Source organism: Canis lupus, chromosome 9 (assembly GCF_011100685.1).
Source record: "Canis lupus familiaris isolate Mischka breed German Shepherd chromosome 9, alternate assembly UU_Cfam_GSD_1.0, whole genome shotgun sequence".
In the NCBI taxonomy this organism is placed as follows: domain Eukaryota; kingdom Metazoa; phylum Chordata; class Mammalia; order Carnivora; family Canidae; genus Canis; species Canis lupus.
The window spans coordinates 52,563,111-52,579,653 of NC_049230.1; the positions used below are offsets into that span (position 1 = coordinate 52,563,111).

The window sequence follows — 16,543 nt, forward strand, 5'->3', positions numbered from 1 at the left end:
CAAATAGAAAGGAGCTCAGAGGAGCTGTTTAAAATGGAAGGCTTTTATGGGCAGGAGTAGGGTGGGACAAGGAAACTATTAGTAAAAGAAAAGAAAATTGTTTCAGGCATTGGTCACCTTCCTTTGGGGGAAGGGTGGTCTGTCATGCAGATTACCTTTCCAGGGCTGATCAGGAAATTCCTGATTGAGTAGTTAATGGTCACATTCCTGATGTTGCATCCTGGTTTGCCATCATGGGGGCTAGTGACTCCATTTGGGGCCTGTTTTTGTTTCTCTCTTTTTTTAAAAAAATAAACATAACTAATCTGTTAGTAATTTTATTACTTTTATATGGTTTTGAACCTCAGCACTTGAAATGTTTGGTTTCTTCTGTATCTTCCTTTTAACCAGAGGCCTCCCCCCCCCCCCCCCCCCGCCATAGTTTAAATAATTACAGTGTGCCTGAGCAGTTACATTTAAGTGCCAAGAATCAAGAGTTCCTGGGGGCTGAGAAAGCATGTGATGGGACCAAATCTTTCCCTTCATTCAGCAAATATTAATGAGGACTTTCTATGTATCTAGCACTATGCTGGGCTCTTGGGGATACAACGGTGAGCAAAATAGACATAGTCATGCCTCTCATTGCCCAGTGGAAGAGAGGCCATCAGCCTAACCAGCAGTACAGTGGGGTGGCCACAGGATCTCTGACTTAGTTACCTAGTCCAGGAATGTTTCCAAAAGGAAACTGTTGCTTAAGCAGAAGGAGTAGAACATATTCTAGATGGTCTGCATGGCGACTTTACCTTGATTCCAGGGCTGGTCTGGCAGCTCTTTGTATCGATGCCCAGTTGTATAGTGGAGTTGTACTTGATAGAAGCAGAAGGGTTGGGTTTGAATAAAAGTACACAAGGCCATAATTTTGTATAGTCACAATTACCCTTGAAAATCCCAGTTGAAGACTAACAAGGTCATCAGGTATCTTTCAAAATTAAAATAGGATGCTATTTCTTTAGGGCAGTGGTCAGCACCCCTTACCCCCTTCATTAGGGCCAAATCCACTTGGCTCCCTAATTTTGTAAATAAAGTTTATTGGAACACAGCCACATTCATGTGTTTACAAATCATCTGAGCTGCTTTCCCACTAAAATGGCAGAGTTGAGTAGTTTAACAAAGACTGTATTCCCACAAAGCTGAAAATATTTACTCTCCTGCCCTTTAAAGAAAATGTTTGCTGATTCTAACATTGAGCAAATGTAGGAATTCATTTTATATTTAGGCAACATGTTCTAAAAATAAAATTATTATCTTTATTTTTTTTAAGATTTTATTTATTTATTCATGGGAGACACAGAGAGAGAGAGGCAGAGACAAAGGCAGAGGGAGAAGCAGGCTCCATGCGGGGAGCCCGACGTGGGACTTGATCCCTGGTCTCCAGGATCAGGCCCTGGGCTGAAGGTGGCACTAAACCGCTGAGCCACCAGGGCTGCCCAAAACGGTTATCTTTAAACACCAGAGTCCTGCTAGTGAGGTGAGATGTTCACACCACAGAAGGCAAGAAGGAACCAAGGAACCAGTCACACGGCACCTCTCCTGCCTTCCTGTCACCTGGGGTCATATGCTTATTAACTGAAGAGAGAGTGATTTGCCTAAAATATTTATCCTTCTCCTCTCCCTTTCTTTCTGTCTTGCTGTTTTTTCAAGAGCACATCATTGGGTTGATCTGACATCAATGGAATCCATCATATAACTCTTTGTACTTCAAATGTGGTGGGCTGGTGAAGAAAAGAACAGCAGACTTGCAGGTGATGTGATTCTACAACCAAGAAGCTAAAAATGACATCAGAGTGATTTCAGTAGAGAAAAATGGTAAAGAACAAGAACCTAAAACAGTGTCCTGCAGCTCTCCACACTGTGTTCATATTATACTGGTGATGCAGTCTCAAAAAAACCATTGTCTATATGTTTTTTTTTTTTTTAAAGATTTTATCTATTTATTCATGAGAGACACATAGATCCATAGGCAGAGGGAGAAGCAGGCTCCATGCAGGAAGCCTGGTGTGGGACTTGATTCTGGGACTCCAGGATCACGCCCTAAGCTAAAGGCAGACACTCAACCGCTGAGCCACCCAGGTGTCCCTGTCCATATGTTCAACCAGTATGGTTAATCTCACTGTCTGGAAGATTTTAGTTTTATTTGCATTAGTTTATAAATGGGATTTGTGGGTTTTTTATATATATATTTTTTAATTTTTTTATATATATATTTTTATAAGTGTGATTTGATTTGCTAGTTGTAAAGAAACTATAATCATGTGGCAGACAGACTTTCAGATGGCTTCATCATTGCTGTCTCCTCATGTTCACACCTTTGTTTAATCCTTGAGTGTGGATAGACCTATGAATAGGTCCAACCAATAGAATATGGCAAAGGTACGGGCTGTCACTCCCCTGATTACGTTTTGTTATATGAAACTCTGGCTAGCAGACATACTCTGGAGACATTGTCCCTTGGAGAAGTAAGAGGCTCCATGTCGCAAGTTGCTGAGGGCAGCCTCTAGCCTCCAAATAGCAATAAGCCAGAGCCCTTAACCTTATAGCTGCAAGGAAATTAATTCTGCCAGCTACCTGAGGGAGCTTGTACACAGTCCCTTCCCTAGGTAAGCCCCCATGTGAAACCTCAGCCCTGCCATCATCTTGACTGCAGCCTTGCAGAGGACCCATCCAAATGCACATCATCAGACCTGGAGCCATAGAAAGAGTGACATGATAAATGTACATGGTTTTTGTTATACAGCAATAGAAAACTAATACAAAGCATGAAGAGTTTATTGTTACTGGTTCATATTGAACATTATAAAAATCCAAGCTAATTCCAGGAATTTGCAGTCAGTTTGCCCCCCTCCCCCTTGAAAGTTGTCCTTAAATTATTGGGTCACTTGACCAAATTGGAATATGAATGGTAGCTTAGATAAAAGTATTGTAATGACGTTAAATTTAGTGATGTTGACAACTGCACTGCAGTGATATAAAAGAATATCCGTATTCGCAGGAAGTGTTCATTGAAGAATTGAAGGGAACACCATGGTATGTGTGAAACTTACTCTTACACGGTTCAGAAAAAAACCATATATGTATTGTATGTCTGCGTATGTGTAGTGGTTAACCCCCTGCTTTTTAAAAATCAGAGAACGTCTAGAAAGTTTTTCCTTTTTTTTTAAAAAGATTTTATTTATTCATAACAGACACACACACAGAGGCAGAGACACAGGCAGAGAGAGAAGCAGGCTCCCTGAAGGGATCCCCATGTGGGACTCCATCCCAGGACAGGGATCATGCCCTGAGCTGAAGGCAGACAGTCAACCGCTGAGCCACCCAGGCATCCCTAGAAAGTTTTTCCTCATAGGGTAGAGCATTTTTTGCCTTTTGCTTTTACTTTTCCTCTGTCGACCTCCTGAAGCGGAATGGGCTGCTAAAAATATCACTTGGTATTTGTTATTTTGTGCTGTGGCAGAAGAGGTTAGCAGATGCAGGACCATCAAGTGCTGTGGTTACTTACGTAAAAAAAAGCTTAATTCTCAGGTAAACGTTTTCTCCTTCACTATGCACAACAGCCCATTGTTGTTGGTGCCATAGTTTGTCTCCATTTGCTAGTGAAGGTGTTAAGCTAATTGGCCATTTTTTTCAGAGCTGGTTAGTACTGGAGCCAGGCCGGACTGCAAGTCCCACCCACAGTCCTGTCCCTGACTGGTTACCACACAACTTCACCCCAACAGTGCCGTTCCCACTCGGATAAAATGGCCCTCAGGAAGAGGCCGGCCTACAGCCAGGACACCGAGCCCACACCAGTCCGCCTTCCCAGGGGAACTCTGGTCACGGCCCTGGCAAGCCCATAGTGCTTCCTTGTCCCTGTGTTGTCTCGCCGGTGGATCCACCGCTGGCTCCTACAGTGGTTTCTGTGACAGCGACAAGGGATGGCTGACGAGATGCTGCTGAGAGGTGCCCTGTTGATGCCTGGTCTGTGCCATGGTGGGAGAGGTGGATGCCCCGCACCAGCCCGCCCAGCGTTCTACGCAGCGCACATGGGGGACGGGGCCTGGCCTTGTGCTCCCAACGTTAGCCCCAGATGCCCCCCCACTTCCCGCTCCCTTCTCATCCCCCTCGAGCTCCTATTTTGGGCCTTCTTTACTGGAGCTTCGAAGGGCAGCCGTCCTTCCAGCCGTACGTGGGGGCCATACGGACGGTGGCATTCTTACTCTCCCTCTTCTGCCCGTGACGCTCCTTCAGGCTGAAGAATTTCTGACCTTGTGATTTGTCCGGAGCCTGCCGATCTGTTTTGTCTATCCACTGCCCTTCTAGAGAGAGCTTCCTTGTCCAGTTTTCCCCATAAGCTGGGTAAATGGTACAGCCACCCCTACAGCCTCGCTGTGTCATCTTGCCTGCCTGACTGAGTGCTGAGCTCCTTGAAGAAAGGTTCTCTGAGGAGGAAGTGGGTTCCTGGTTCTCCTGCCCCACCTTCCCCAGCTGTGGGCGCTGGCCTCCAGGGGAGCTGCCTTCCGCACCCTGAGGGTCTGCCAGTACCCGGAGTGTGCTCCATCCTGTGGGCACAGACCATGTCAGGACATAGTCATTTGTGCTTTAACCACACTGAGTTGAGGCCCCGGAATCCAGTGTCAATGTGACTGACTTCTCACTTCTGCCAGAAATAGGTGGGGAAAACCTCTGTATCCATTAGTTCTTTAGGGCTGTTTCTGTATTAATTCGGGGCTGTTGAACACAAAAGACAGGGCTGTATTAATAATTGAGATTCCCTGAGAAATGTATTCACTAGTGAAAGTGTTAAGCTAATTGGTTAGCTTGGGCTATTGATTTTTTAAATAAGAACAGATGTTAAATGGCTGCTTAAAGAACATTGCAGGTAGGGTAAAACCAAGATTGAAGACCCAATTCACAGTGTTACTTTCCTCCCTGAAAGTTCTTTTGGAATGTCATACCAGGAAAAGTGTCCCTCATCTGTTGAGCTCATATTTTCTTTGAATGGTCAGATTAACCACTCTTGTTTACCTTTTTACCTTCACTACTAGGAAACTCAGAGCCAATCAGCAGGGGGTCTGTTGTAATAAATCTTGTGTTCCAAGCTTCTGATTCTGTTCTCTTTTAAACACTCTTATTTGTTTGTGGTTAGTGTTGCCTAAAGAAATACATACAGTTAGGGAGAGAATTGCTTTGTCATTTTGTGCATTAGTTCTGTGGTTTGCTTTGACCCCGCTTTTGGGTAGAAGCAGCTGTGTGTTATGCCCGTTATCAGGTGTACATTCTGACCAATGTAGACAAGAGCTGGGTAAGAACTCTGATGTCTGCTTCTACTCAGAGGAGTCCAATTCCATGGTACTGAAGTATCAACTGAAGACAATTTCCTTCTGACCAAGACTGACTCTGGGACTGGCACAGATCAGAGACAACTCCACAGTGTGTGTTCCCGACGAACACCAACAGCTGGGCCACCTCTTTGCTTCCTGGCCATGCTTCCTTTGCCCTCCATGGTCACTGGACAGAAGGGAGAAGAGGAAAATTCTTGGCAGATGCTTTTAGCAGGACCCCTAGGCGTGACAGAGGAAGCTAATTTTTGTTCCATTTTTAACGTGAAGGTGGTTTGGCTGCGTCTTTCCTCTTAGGGTAGAGCATTTTAGCTTTTGTTTTTGCTTTTGCATTTCCTGTGTATACCTCCCAAAGCAAAATGGGCTGCTAAAAATGTCACTTAGTTTTTTATTTTGTGCCTAGAATAACATTCAAGACTTGTGAACACTGTGAGTCACTAAAATAGTTTTAGGAGAAAAGAAATGTTATCTGTGTTAGTCTCTAGTTCCTTCTAGAAATTTTCCAGTGGATTTTGTAGGCTTATTTAATTGGACATACTTAATTTCTTTCATCAGTAGCCACATAATAACATTTGCTGGCACCTTGCATCTCTCCCTGTATGCTGAACAATTTATCTTTATAAATACTGTAAGTTTTGTAGGAAGACCATGGTTAAAGAAGAAAGAAACTGGAAAACAAGCCGTGTTTACGTCCATCATCATTCGAGCTGACACATGTACCTGTCACAAAGTGGGCTTGGGCTTGTGCCCCACATGTCCCCAGTGTCTGGCACATTGTAGACACTCTGTCAGTACTTGTTAGATAAATGAAGTCAGTACAGTACAGGCAGGGAAAGGTTAAAGAAGGAGGATTTTTTTTTTTTTTAAGATTTTATTTACTTATTTGAGAGGGGAAGAGAGAGAGAGCACAAGAGCAGGGAGGGTGAAGAAGCAGACTCCCCACTAAGCAGGGAGCCCGAAATCACGACCTGAGTCGAAGGCAGATGCTTAACCAACTGAGCCATCCAGGCACCCCAAGGATGATTTCATGAAACAAAGTAAATAGGGAAATCAGCTAGGCCAGTATAGGTCTCAGACTTTGTGTCAAAATCACCTTGAGGCCTGGTTAAAGCAGTTTGCTGGGCCCCACCCCCAAAGTTTCTGATCCAGTGGGTATGACTTGGGGCCCAAGAGATTCTGTTTCTAACCATTTCATAGGTGAGACTGCTATTGGTTCAGGGCCACTCTTCTGAGGACCATTGATCTAGGCTTACTGCCCTTCTTTTCCAGATGAGAAAAGAGACTTAGAGAAATTGTGCTTTGCCTAACTGACCAAACTAATTAGTGGCACGACCTACACTAAAAACCAGCCTCTCACTTCCTAACTTCCAGGAGAGAGAATTGTATTCTGATGTCCCTAAAATGGCAAACTGCTAAGGCAACCACATGCCCTAGTTCCTTTCTTGGGATTTAGTTCCAGGTAACTGACAATTTTGGGATGGGACAAGAGGTATTGTTCCAGGTATTAGTTAATTCTATAGATGTGCCCTATACCAGCTGCACATTTGTGACCAGATGACATCCACCACCCATCAAAAGGAAGTGGTTCGTTTGGAAACCGATTAAAGCTCTCTCATTGTTGCCAGTTGTGTTCCTGAAGTCTCTTGCCCAGCTTAGAGATTTTAGCCCAGCTCTCGTGCTTGGTCAGCTGTGGATGGGACACAGTACCTCAAGGGGAAGTCAGCCACCTACATGGGTGATTTCCCTGCAGCACTGAGGTTGGGGTGGGAGGTGCACTCTCAACAGATCCCTGGACTTCTGAGGCTCGTTTACTCTTGGCTCTTCTCTCTTTCCTCTGAGTGAGATGCTAAGAATCTCTGATGGGCAGGCAGTCTTGGAGCAGAAGCTGTTCAGTCTGGGTAGAGGAGGTTATTGTAGGCATTTCTTGCTCATGCTTTTCTTTCATTTCCCATCCATCATGTGTACTGTACTCTAGAGCCACCCTCCCAGCACCTTCCACTCTTACAGACGTGCTCACTGGTGACACTGAAGGAAGACACTTTAATGTCATGAGGAAGAGAGTGAGCTTGTAGTCCCAGTGAGTGGAGTCTGAGCGCAGGCTGTTTCCCAGACACGGTATAACTCTGGGCCTGGTTTTTTTCTCTGAGCCTTAGGTTCTTCATCGTGAAATGGCATTGAAATACTGTCCTCCTGTCAGGGCTGGCAGAGTAAGTACTCAATAAATTGTGGGCTATTTTAAGGAGAACATGGTGTGAGGGGTGCCTGGGTGGCTCAGTAGGTTAAACGACTGCCTTCAGCTCAGGTCATGGGCTCCCTGCTCAGCGGGGAGCCTGCTTCTCCCTCTCCCTCTGCTTCTCCCCACCACTCTTGCTCTCTTTTTTCCTCTCTCTCTCTCTCTCTCTCTCTCTCAAGTAAGATCTTTAAAACAAAACAAAAAAAGAACATGGTGTGGAATAGATTGCATTATAGGCAATACTTGACCAACACTTGCCTTAAATTGCTCTTTACTCTTACTTCCTGTGGCCTCTGTCAGTATAAGGACCGTGCCTGCACATTTGGATTTTGCCTTGTGACAATTTGCTATTAAGACAAGGTTGGGGGGAGTTCATTTTGTCTCAACATCACTAGCACATTGGTAAATGATCTTTTTGAAAAGAAGATGACCTTACAGTGTCTGCTTTCTCAAAACCCTGTAGATAGGGTGTTTAGATTTCTGAATTAACTCTCATAGCCAGTGAAGAACAGTGGGCATCGAACTCTGTGCTCTATCACCCATATAGAACGTACTTCCCAGCACCACTGGGGAAGCCATCAGGCTCCTGGATCCAGCAGGACTTACTTGCCTGACCCAGCTGGCCCTGTTCCCTCTCCTCACTCCCTCCCTCTGCCGTATTGACCAGGTCTTCTGATTCACCTTGATCCTGCTGACCCAGGGCCTTCCAAACATGTTTTTCCCTCTGCCAGAAACACTCTTCCTCAGTCCACCCTCTCTCCCCCTGCCCCTCATACACACTCTAAAGAAAATGAAAATCTGGCCAACTGCTGCAAGTATTTCAGGCTTCAGTTTAAAGCAGTTTCTTTGTGGGGTTGAGTGTGGGTGCCCACATGAAAGATGCCTTTACAGTACCCTTGCCTGCCTTGCTCCCCACCCTCTCATCAGTGTCCCTGGTGGCCTCTGGGGGCATCCAGACCACGTTCCAAACATTCACTGCTTGCTCTCCAGTTGGGTAAGGGGGCCTCAGCCCACTTTTGTAGCCATCATCACACTTGTGCTGTGTTTCAGGTCTCTTCCCTGTTCCTCCTAAGCATTGGTGTCATGTCTGCCTGACTGTGCTATATCCTGGGCACCAAGTGTTCAGGGCTTGAAAAATGCACGAGGCTGTATTACCTCATACAGTCATCCTCCACTGGTTCCTTTCTGTACAAAAAAGAGAGAGGGAATGTGACAGGATTTTCCTTGGCACACACCCAGCTCAGACTGGACTTTGTGTATAGGGAGCCTTCTTCACATGGGGCCGTGTGGAGGCCATCCTAACCTGAGCAGGTGGGGCAGTACCAGGAGACCCTGAGATTCACCAGACTGGATGTCATCAAAGGGCTCACACTTCCCCAAGCTCTACCATGCCTGAGCTGGAAGAGTTATTGTAGAATAATATTGTTATTGAATAAGAGTTATTGTAGAATAATATTATTGTGGAAGAGTCACATCGCTGCCATGTGCCACTCATGGCTACAGCCCTAGAAGGGGAAAATCACATAGGAGAAAACATTTGTCTTAAACTAAGTGTGGAGCTCTAGATTTCTTTGTAGCTTGGGGAACAGCCTGAGTAGGGGCCTCTCATACTTGGGGGAATTGGCTCAAGGTCAGCTGTATAGCACAGAGGTATAAGCTCAGTTTTACCAGGCTGCCTTTTTTGGGTAAGAGATCAGAATTTTAAGGCCAAGCAGTGTTCCAGTAGGTCAGACAAAAGAGGCTACTGATTTGAGCATTTCAGAACTGGCCGGGCCATGGATGGGTTTGGGTTTACCGCCCACAGAAACGAGTGTTGAAGACAAAGTGGCCAGCCTGTTTGAAGCAGCCAGGCTTCAACTGAGGTTCAGGACACATCGTTCTGTGCTAATATTTTTGTTTTGATGAAAAATTTAAAAATACTACTCAGCCTCCATCACAAAGAATATAAAAATATTATTATAAAGAAACTAAATATATTTCAATCCCTGCTTTGTGGTGATACTCACTTTGTAAAGAGAGTTGGAACCAAAAGTACTTTAAAAGGTGACCTTCAAAAATGTGCCCAACTTTCTACAGAGGGTAGATTATAGATTCAATCCACTGGTTTTCATGCATTTTTCAAACGTATCCACTAGCTTTTTTGGAAGCTGCATATTTTTATTACTAAGGTGTGCTTAGTTCTGAGGACATTGTGGCTGACAGAACAAAAACTGTCTTTAGGAATTTTAAGTCAGGGTGAGTACAAGACAGGCCCAGGCTCCTGGAAGAAAATGAAGTGACATGTTTTTCTCCATGGTCACTTGGTAGCTCTTAGAAATTCTTGGTTGAACACCATGGGACCTTCCCCTGCCGTTCCTTCTTCCTAAGGAATGGTTTCACAGACCCCACACAGACCATGTAATAGGAACCTGTGCTTGGGCCTGCCGGGTCCTCAGCAGATTCCTTTCCTTCCTCGTTGGCTTTGTTTTCCTATCTATCTGAATGAAAATTCAGGGTTTCCATCTTAAATATAAAAATGTGGTTATCAACTTAGAATGCATTCTAAGGACTTTAAATATACTTATGTTTTCCACTAAGAAAACCATTAATTCATGAGTTGGGGTCACCATAGAATAGGGGACCCAACCTTCTAAGCAGAGTTCAGGCCAGTGCCCTAGCAGCATGGTAGCTTTTCACCCAACCCCAATCTTGGACACTGACACCTCAGCCCCTCCCCTTTTAGCATCTGCATATTTAGTCCAGGTTTGCTTTCTGAGAGAGAGAGATGCACAAGCCGGGGGTTGAGGGGCAAAGGGAGAGGGAGAGAAAGAATCTTAACCAGACTTCACACCCAGCACAGAGCCTGACCTATGACCCTGAGATCATGACCTAAGCTGAAATCAAGAGTCAGACGCTTAACCCACTGAGCCACCCAGGTGCTCCAGGTTTGCTTTCTTCTGATTGCAAATGTGGACGTATATAGTTGTTTTGTATATGCTTATGACAGACACCTTGCCTTTGATCCACATATCTACCCTCGTGAGAGTCACTACCTTAGAGAAATGAGAACAAAAACCATTTTTTTCCAGCACAAAGTAGATACTAAACAACTATTGCAGCCAGATGCACAGCCATACTTGCAGCCAAGTATGGCATACAGCAAAAGGAAGAGCAATGATTGATCACTTTTGTCCACCATTTCTGGGTGAAATTTGTTGTCTGAAGCACTCGTGCACACAGTAGGTCTTCAGGAAATATTAACTGGCTTACTTATGCTCTGAGCCTTGTAACAAAGAGACGTGTTTCAGCCAAATGTTCTTCCCTGGGGAGGCTGGGACTAGTAGTCACACCTTCCCCTCAAGCTCCATGACTGTGCTAGACCTGTTCTAGGCACAGTGTTCACATATCCATCTCCCTATCAGAAGGAGCTTGTCCCAAGGAATGTTTTGATGTGAGATTTGAACTTCCCTGTCAGAGTCAAAGAATATACCTGCCTGTCACTTTGTGTGTGCACTTGGCTCTGCTGAGCTTACAGAGCCTCCCTATCTCCCACTCAAGATTTGGGATTTCTTAACAGTTTATCTCTTTCCCCCAGACCTTTGTTTCCTTGAAGGACTAGTTAAAGCCCAGATTCCTGGGCCTCACCCCTAGAGATCTTAAATCATTAGGTCTGGCTTGGGAGTTGGGGTGGAGACCTGATATCCTAACCAGCTCCAAGTTGTGTAGATGCTGCTGTTAATGACCCAGACCCTCCACTCCCCTTCACTCTCAATTGGGGGGAGGATTAAGACACTATTTGGTCATAGAATTAATTCATAGGATTACAAAATGAAATAGAATTTAAGTCTTTTAGATTTTTGATATGCTTTGTGTACTTGATCACAGTATTTCTTACTGTGGTTTGTGGTCAAAAAAGGCTGGAAAGCTACCAATCGCCACCACCTTAGAAATGGCCCACCTGCCGGTGCTGCACCTGTGTATGATCCTTAGTTCCAGACCCAGAGTAGGAGGCTCAACCAGTGTCCTGGACTCCGGGAGAGGACTGGATTTATGGTCTTAATTGCCCCTGCAGAACCCTTAAGCTACAGCAGCTCCTCATCATCCTAGTGAGGAGGACTTACAGTGTTCTCACTAGGACATTGAATGTCCTAGTTAGAAAGTCCTCCATCTGACTCTCCCCAAGGAGAAGGGCCTTCAGTGTTTCAGATTGGTTGTAATGGAAATAAATGTCATGAAATGATATTTAGTCTTACTGCCTTGGTGCCCTCTGATCGCTTCTATTCAGTTTCCTGTTTTAATTCACGGAATTGGTTTGGGTACCTGCTAATGGGGTCATGACTTGGGAGTAAATGTGAGCAGAAGGAATAGAGCACATGTCTCCCCATGCATGCAGCCAGTGCCCTTTCTGCTAGGCTCACTCAGTTCTGTCTCTCAGAGATGCCTCTTACCCAAGGCAACTCCGTCTCTTCACATTTGTCATGGTCATATCCCATTAGTGTCTGCTCGGCTTGCAGCCCTAGGGCTTTCTTCATGAACTTTTTGTGTATCTTCCAGGAAGTAAACCCTTTATTTTTAAAGCATTTGTCTTGCTATGCTAGGTGTTGGAGCTCTGGGTATATGGCATTACTTCTCTGTTAGCTTATAAACTGTGTGAAGGCAAGAGCCTACATTCCTGTTCCAGGGCCAGATGGGGCCATGGCCAGGTCTTTGGTGACCCCAGAGCCCAGCATGTGTCCAGTGGAAGGGGCTCAGCCAAGTTGTGCTTCGTTGGGTCGGTGGCCATGGGGCCCCAGTTAGATTTCTAACCTTGTTGCACCAGGAAAGCCCATTCTAATTCCAAGCAGCTGACTTTGAAAAGACCAGTCTCTGCCTCCTTCTGTTTCTCCCATGTGGCTTGTGCTTGTTCTTCCTCCTTGGCGTGCTGACACGGAGGCCGCTGCCTCTGGAAAGATTTGGTCCTTTACAGAGAACTTCAATTCTAGGGGTACATAAAGGATACAGCTGCTCAGAGAGAACAAGGGAAAGAGAACAAGATTCCTTCTTGAAAAATGCAGTGTGTCCTGCTTTGAGGATTCTAGAATGAAGCAACTGGATTTTTCCTAAAGGCACTTTTTGGAATGGAGAGTGCTTTTGGAGGGTTCTGAACAAGAGAGAGACTTTGGAGAGAGTTAAAGGAATATTATTTGACTGAGTCTAAGACCTAGGAAGGGAGATGATGGCCAAGCACCCAAGGACTGTCTTTTAAAAACATGTACTGTGATCCCATTTTGTTATTAATCCCAGACTGTAAAGGTATAAATTCGTGAGAACTGGGAGGCCTTTTTGACTTTGGAAAGTCCTTTTCTAATGCTTCCTAGCCAAATGACAATTCTATCCATCACTCAAATACAATTCTCCCATTGTTTTTGGAGTTGTTTAAAAATAGCATCTTGAGGGCAGCCCGGGTAGCTCAGTAGTTTAGCGCAGACTTCAGCCCAGGGTGTGATCCTGGAGACGGGGGTATCAAGTCCCACATCAGGCTCCCTGCATGGAGCTTGCTTCTCCCTCTGCCTGTGTCTGTGCCTTTCTCTCTCTGTGCTTCTCATGAATAAATAAATAAAATCTTTAAAAAGAATAAAATAAAAACAGCATCTTGGGTTCCATCTATAATCCTACCTCCCAAGGTGAGAGAGCTGGTACTATACCTTTGGCCTCTCCGCCTTAGGCTAAGAGACTGCCTGAGATTTCACCACTAGGAGTGTTTTTAGCCTGGGAGCTAGCACAGTGAGAAGGTCTTTGATCTGCTGCTGCTGCTGCTGTGAGGGAGCCACCTTGGTTTTGGACTTTTCCAGAAGGGTATGATTCACTTTTATAAGCAGTGCTGGCCTGAAAGTCTTGTCTTCTGCTCTTGTGGTGACTTGCTTGCCTGGGGATCAAAGTTGTGAACATATCTAATAAACAACATATTTGCTAAGCTTTCATTTTGGAAAGAGGAAGGGGAATCTATGCCGAGATGCACCATCTAAGTTGGAGGCTGGGGGGAGGGACAAGGTAGTGGTGCACACAGCCAAACAGAGTCCTCTGTCGGTGCTGGTTTGTAAGAAGTGGAACACTGACCCAGAGACAATAAGACTATTCATTCGGGACAAAAGAATGAATGAGTCCTCCTTCCCCCTGAGCCCGTATTCTGCTTTGTTTGAACTGTCTTTAGGGTCCTTACTTACATCTCTCTGCCACGTGAGGAGACTGGGGCTGGTGTGTAAGCTACACTGGGTTCATATCCAGAGTCTCTCACCTCTCAACCTGTTTCCCTACCTTGGTGGGTCACTGTGAGGATTAAATGAAAAAGGCTCATGAGGTGCCCAGAGATGAGCCCCAGACACTCACAGTGTAGGACGGGTCCCAGCCATTGCTATGTGGTTACTCAGGACCTAATGCCTTCTGTACACGGGACTGAAGCATTTGACTGGAGATGAATTGGTTTGGATGTCAGGCTTTAAGCCAATGAAATTCTGGCTTTGACTAAACAGCACAACTTCAGATTTTAGTCGTAGAATTTTGAAGGCCCTCAGAGCCTCTGGTGGGTGATGAGACTGCCTGTGGCTCTAAGTATTTCACAGAGAATTGCTGGCTGTCACCAGTACTGGAGCGGGCTCTTTTTTTCTGGCCCTCTATGTGTGTTTACTTATGACTCTGAAGTTGTCTCATGAGGAGGAGAAATGTCTGGGAGGTTGGATGATACTTTTTCAGCCATTACTGAGGGAGGAGCCCTAGACTGGCCTGGTACAGGATCCCTGGGCCCTAGCCTGGGGGCACATCCAGTCCCAGGGCCTCCTCTTCCTCTGTAGGAGACTACAGAGGAGACTACTGTCTGAGGCTGACTCAGGATCCTTTCAAATTCTCACACCACATGGAAGCTGAGAGCCCTACCACTCACTTGGCCCCTCCCCGGGGTGCTACCTTAGCCATTACTCTGGAGAGATTGGAATTGGTCAACACTTGATTCTGAACGTATAGAGCAGAGTGGGATTGCTTCTTTTTTTCCCCCGTATATGTCTGGACCATCATACACAATAAATATTTCTGCCAGAGTAGGTGCCCTGGCTACAAACATGTTTGAGAACCAGGAACAGAGGGCCAGGGTCTACGGAGAAACACTCATCGAAGAACAGCTGAGAAAGACCTTTTGTTCATTTTGTTCTAGAGAAAAATTCACTGCCTCTGGTTGGGTGAGAATAAAGGCCACCTCTCTTTCACCCCCACCCCTTACTGCCCTCAACCCATGTGCCTGGGAAGCCAGAAGTATGCCTTTGAAGAAGTGGTCATTTTCAGATCCCTCTATGGTGCTCAGAGACTTTTGTGGCCTTTTCCACACCAGCACCTGCTTGCTGACTCTGATGCTTTTTGTTGGTCCCCACGTGAAATGCCTGCAGTCTGGAGCTGTTCTTGTAAGCCCAGCTCCTTCCTCCTCCCCTGAGGAGTAGGCTGGGTTTTCTTTCGGGGAGGTCCTGGGCCACAGAGCACTTCCACAGGCCCCTAGAGCTGTCCTCCTTCCAACAGGGCTGTGAGCAACCAAAAAGCCTTTGCTGGGCCAATCTCCATCCTGAGACTCCTCACTCTGTGTCCTGATGGAGGACTTTCCCAGTTCTCCCCCATGGGGTTAGGAGCTGCATAGAGAGAGGAACCATGTCTTGCTTCTTTCTTGACCCTAACAATTTGTAGATGTTTGGCGTGTAAAGATGTGTGGAATGAATGAATGAGTGAGGGCATGTGGTTGCCCCACGGTGCCTGCTCTGTTATCAGATGCTGCCTGTTTCCCCAGGTGATAGGGGTGGGGAAGGACTTTCTAGGTGACCCTTGTCCCTTCACTTCCTTCGCTGACCAGTGAGTGCCTTCCAGAGTGCTGGGGCTTGTGGCTCTCCTCTCTTTCCCTTGTTGCAGGGAAATAAATAAACGTGTGTTGCTGTCAGGTGAAAATGTTTTTCCTCTAGAAGTCCAGAAGGTAGTCTGACAAATAATGGGTTCTCGGGGTTCCTGGGCAGGGCCAAGTGTAGCCGAGGCTGACAGAGCCCCTGTGTGCCAAAGCCTCCACTGTCCCTAAGCGCCTGTGACCTGTCATCGTGGCCTGGCCCCAAATAAACAGGCCTTCCTACCCCCAACTCGGGCTGCTTTGCTGGTGACATGGTGCTAAAAAATATGCCCTGAGGCCCTTGAGGAGCATTGTTTGAATTCTAAACTGGCACCAGTCCTGACGTGCAAGTTCCTCTGAGGGACAGAGGCTGCTCCAAACAACTCCACCTAAGGGACAAAGGTCAGGGTGGACTCCATTTCCTATTGTAGCCAGGATCCTGAATGATGTGGTGTGTTGTGGCCCTGCTTACTTTCTGCCCAGGGCAGTGGTAATGTTTACTCAGAATAAACTTATCCCACTTTGTTGCATTCCTTCCCCATCTCTTCTCTCTCTCTCTCCTCTAGAAATAAAACTCTGGACAAAGTGACTAATTCGCATCTTCTGGATGTGTATGAAGTCTGTGACTTTGAGAATCTCTAGACCATTTCCAAACAGTGATGGGAGTAGGCCACCCTGGGGCGTGTTGACCTTGAATTGTTCACAGCACATGTCAGGGCTCCTTGCCTTGTCTGTGGTGTGTGTGTCTGTGATTTATGGGTTGGGGGGCGGTACTAGGGCCTTGGTTTCCTCATGTGTCAAATGGTAATTAAAACACTTTCCTTCCAGTAGTAGTGTGAAGATAGGGGCAACCTAGAGCTCCTCACACAGTCCCTGACTTATAATGGGATGTTTAAAATGGGAGCTGCTGATCTAGCCATTTGATTAGACTCCAGGAGAGAAGCAGCTCTCAACCCTGGAGGCTCCCCTTTCATCTCTTCTTGGGATATCTGTCTGATACTTGATGAATATTTGATAAAAGGAGTAAGTCTTGGGGAAAACTCTTTATGTGGATTTATTCAGAGCCCTCTCTGACAGTTGTATGAGAGG

At 45.9% G+C, this 16,543-nt stretch overlaps 1 protein-coding gene across 14 annotated transcripts in view; it reads left to right on the forward strand.

Annotated features, from left to right (window-relative positions):
* RAPGEF1 (Rap guanine nucleotide exchange factor 1) overlaps positions 1–16,543 on the forward strand; it is a 138,654-nt gene that overhangs the window by 40,532 nt on the left and 81,579 nt on the right. The window contains exon 1 of one of the 14 annotated variants that reach the window (XM_038548962.1): positions 1,727–1,781. The exons of the other annotated variants lie outside the window; for them this stretch is intronic. Within the exon in view, the coding sequence (XP_038404890.1) occupies positions 1,742–1,781 (40 nt within the window). The 5' untranslated portion in view covers positions 1,727–1,741. Of the gene's footprint in view, positions 1–1,726; positions 1,782–16,543 lie in introns of those variants that run through there. 14 annotated transcript variants of the gene reach the window in all.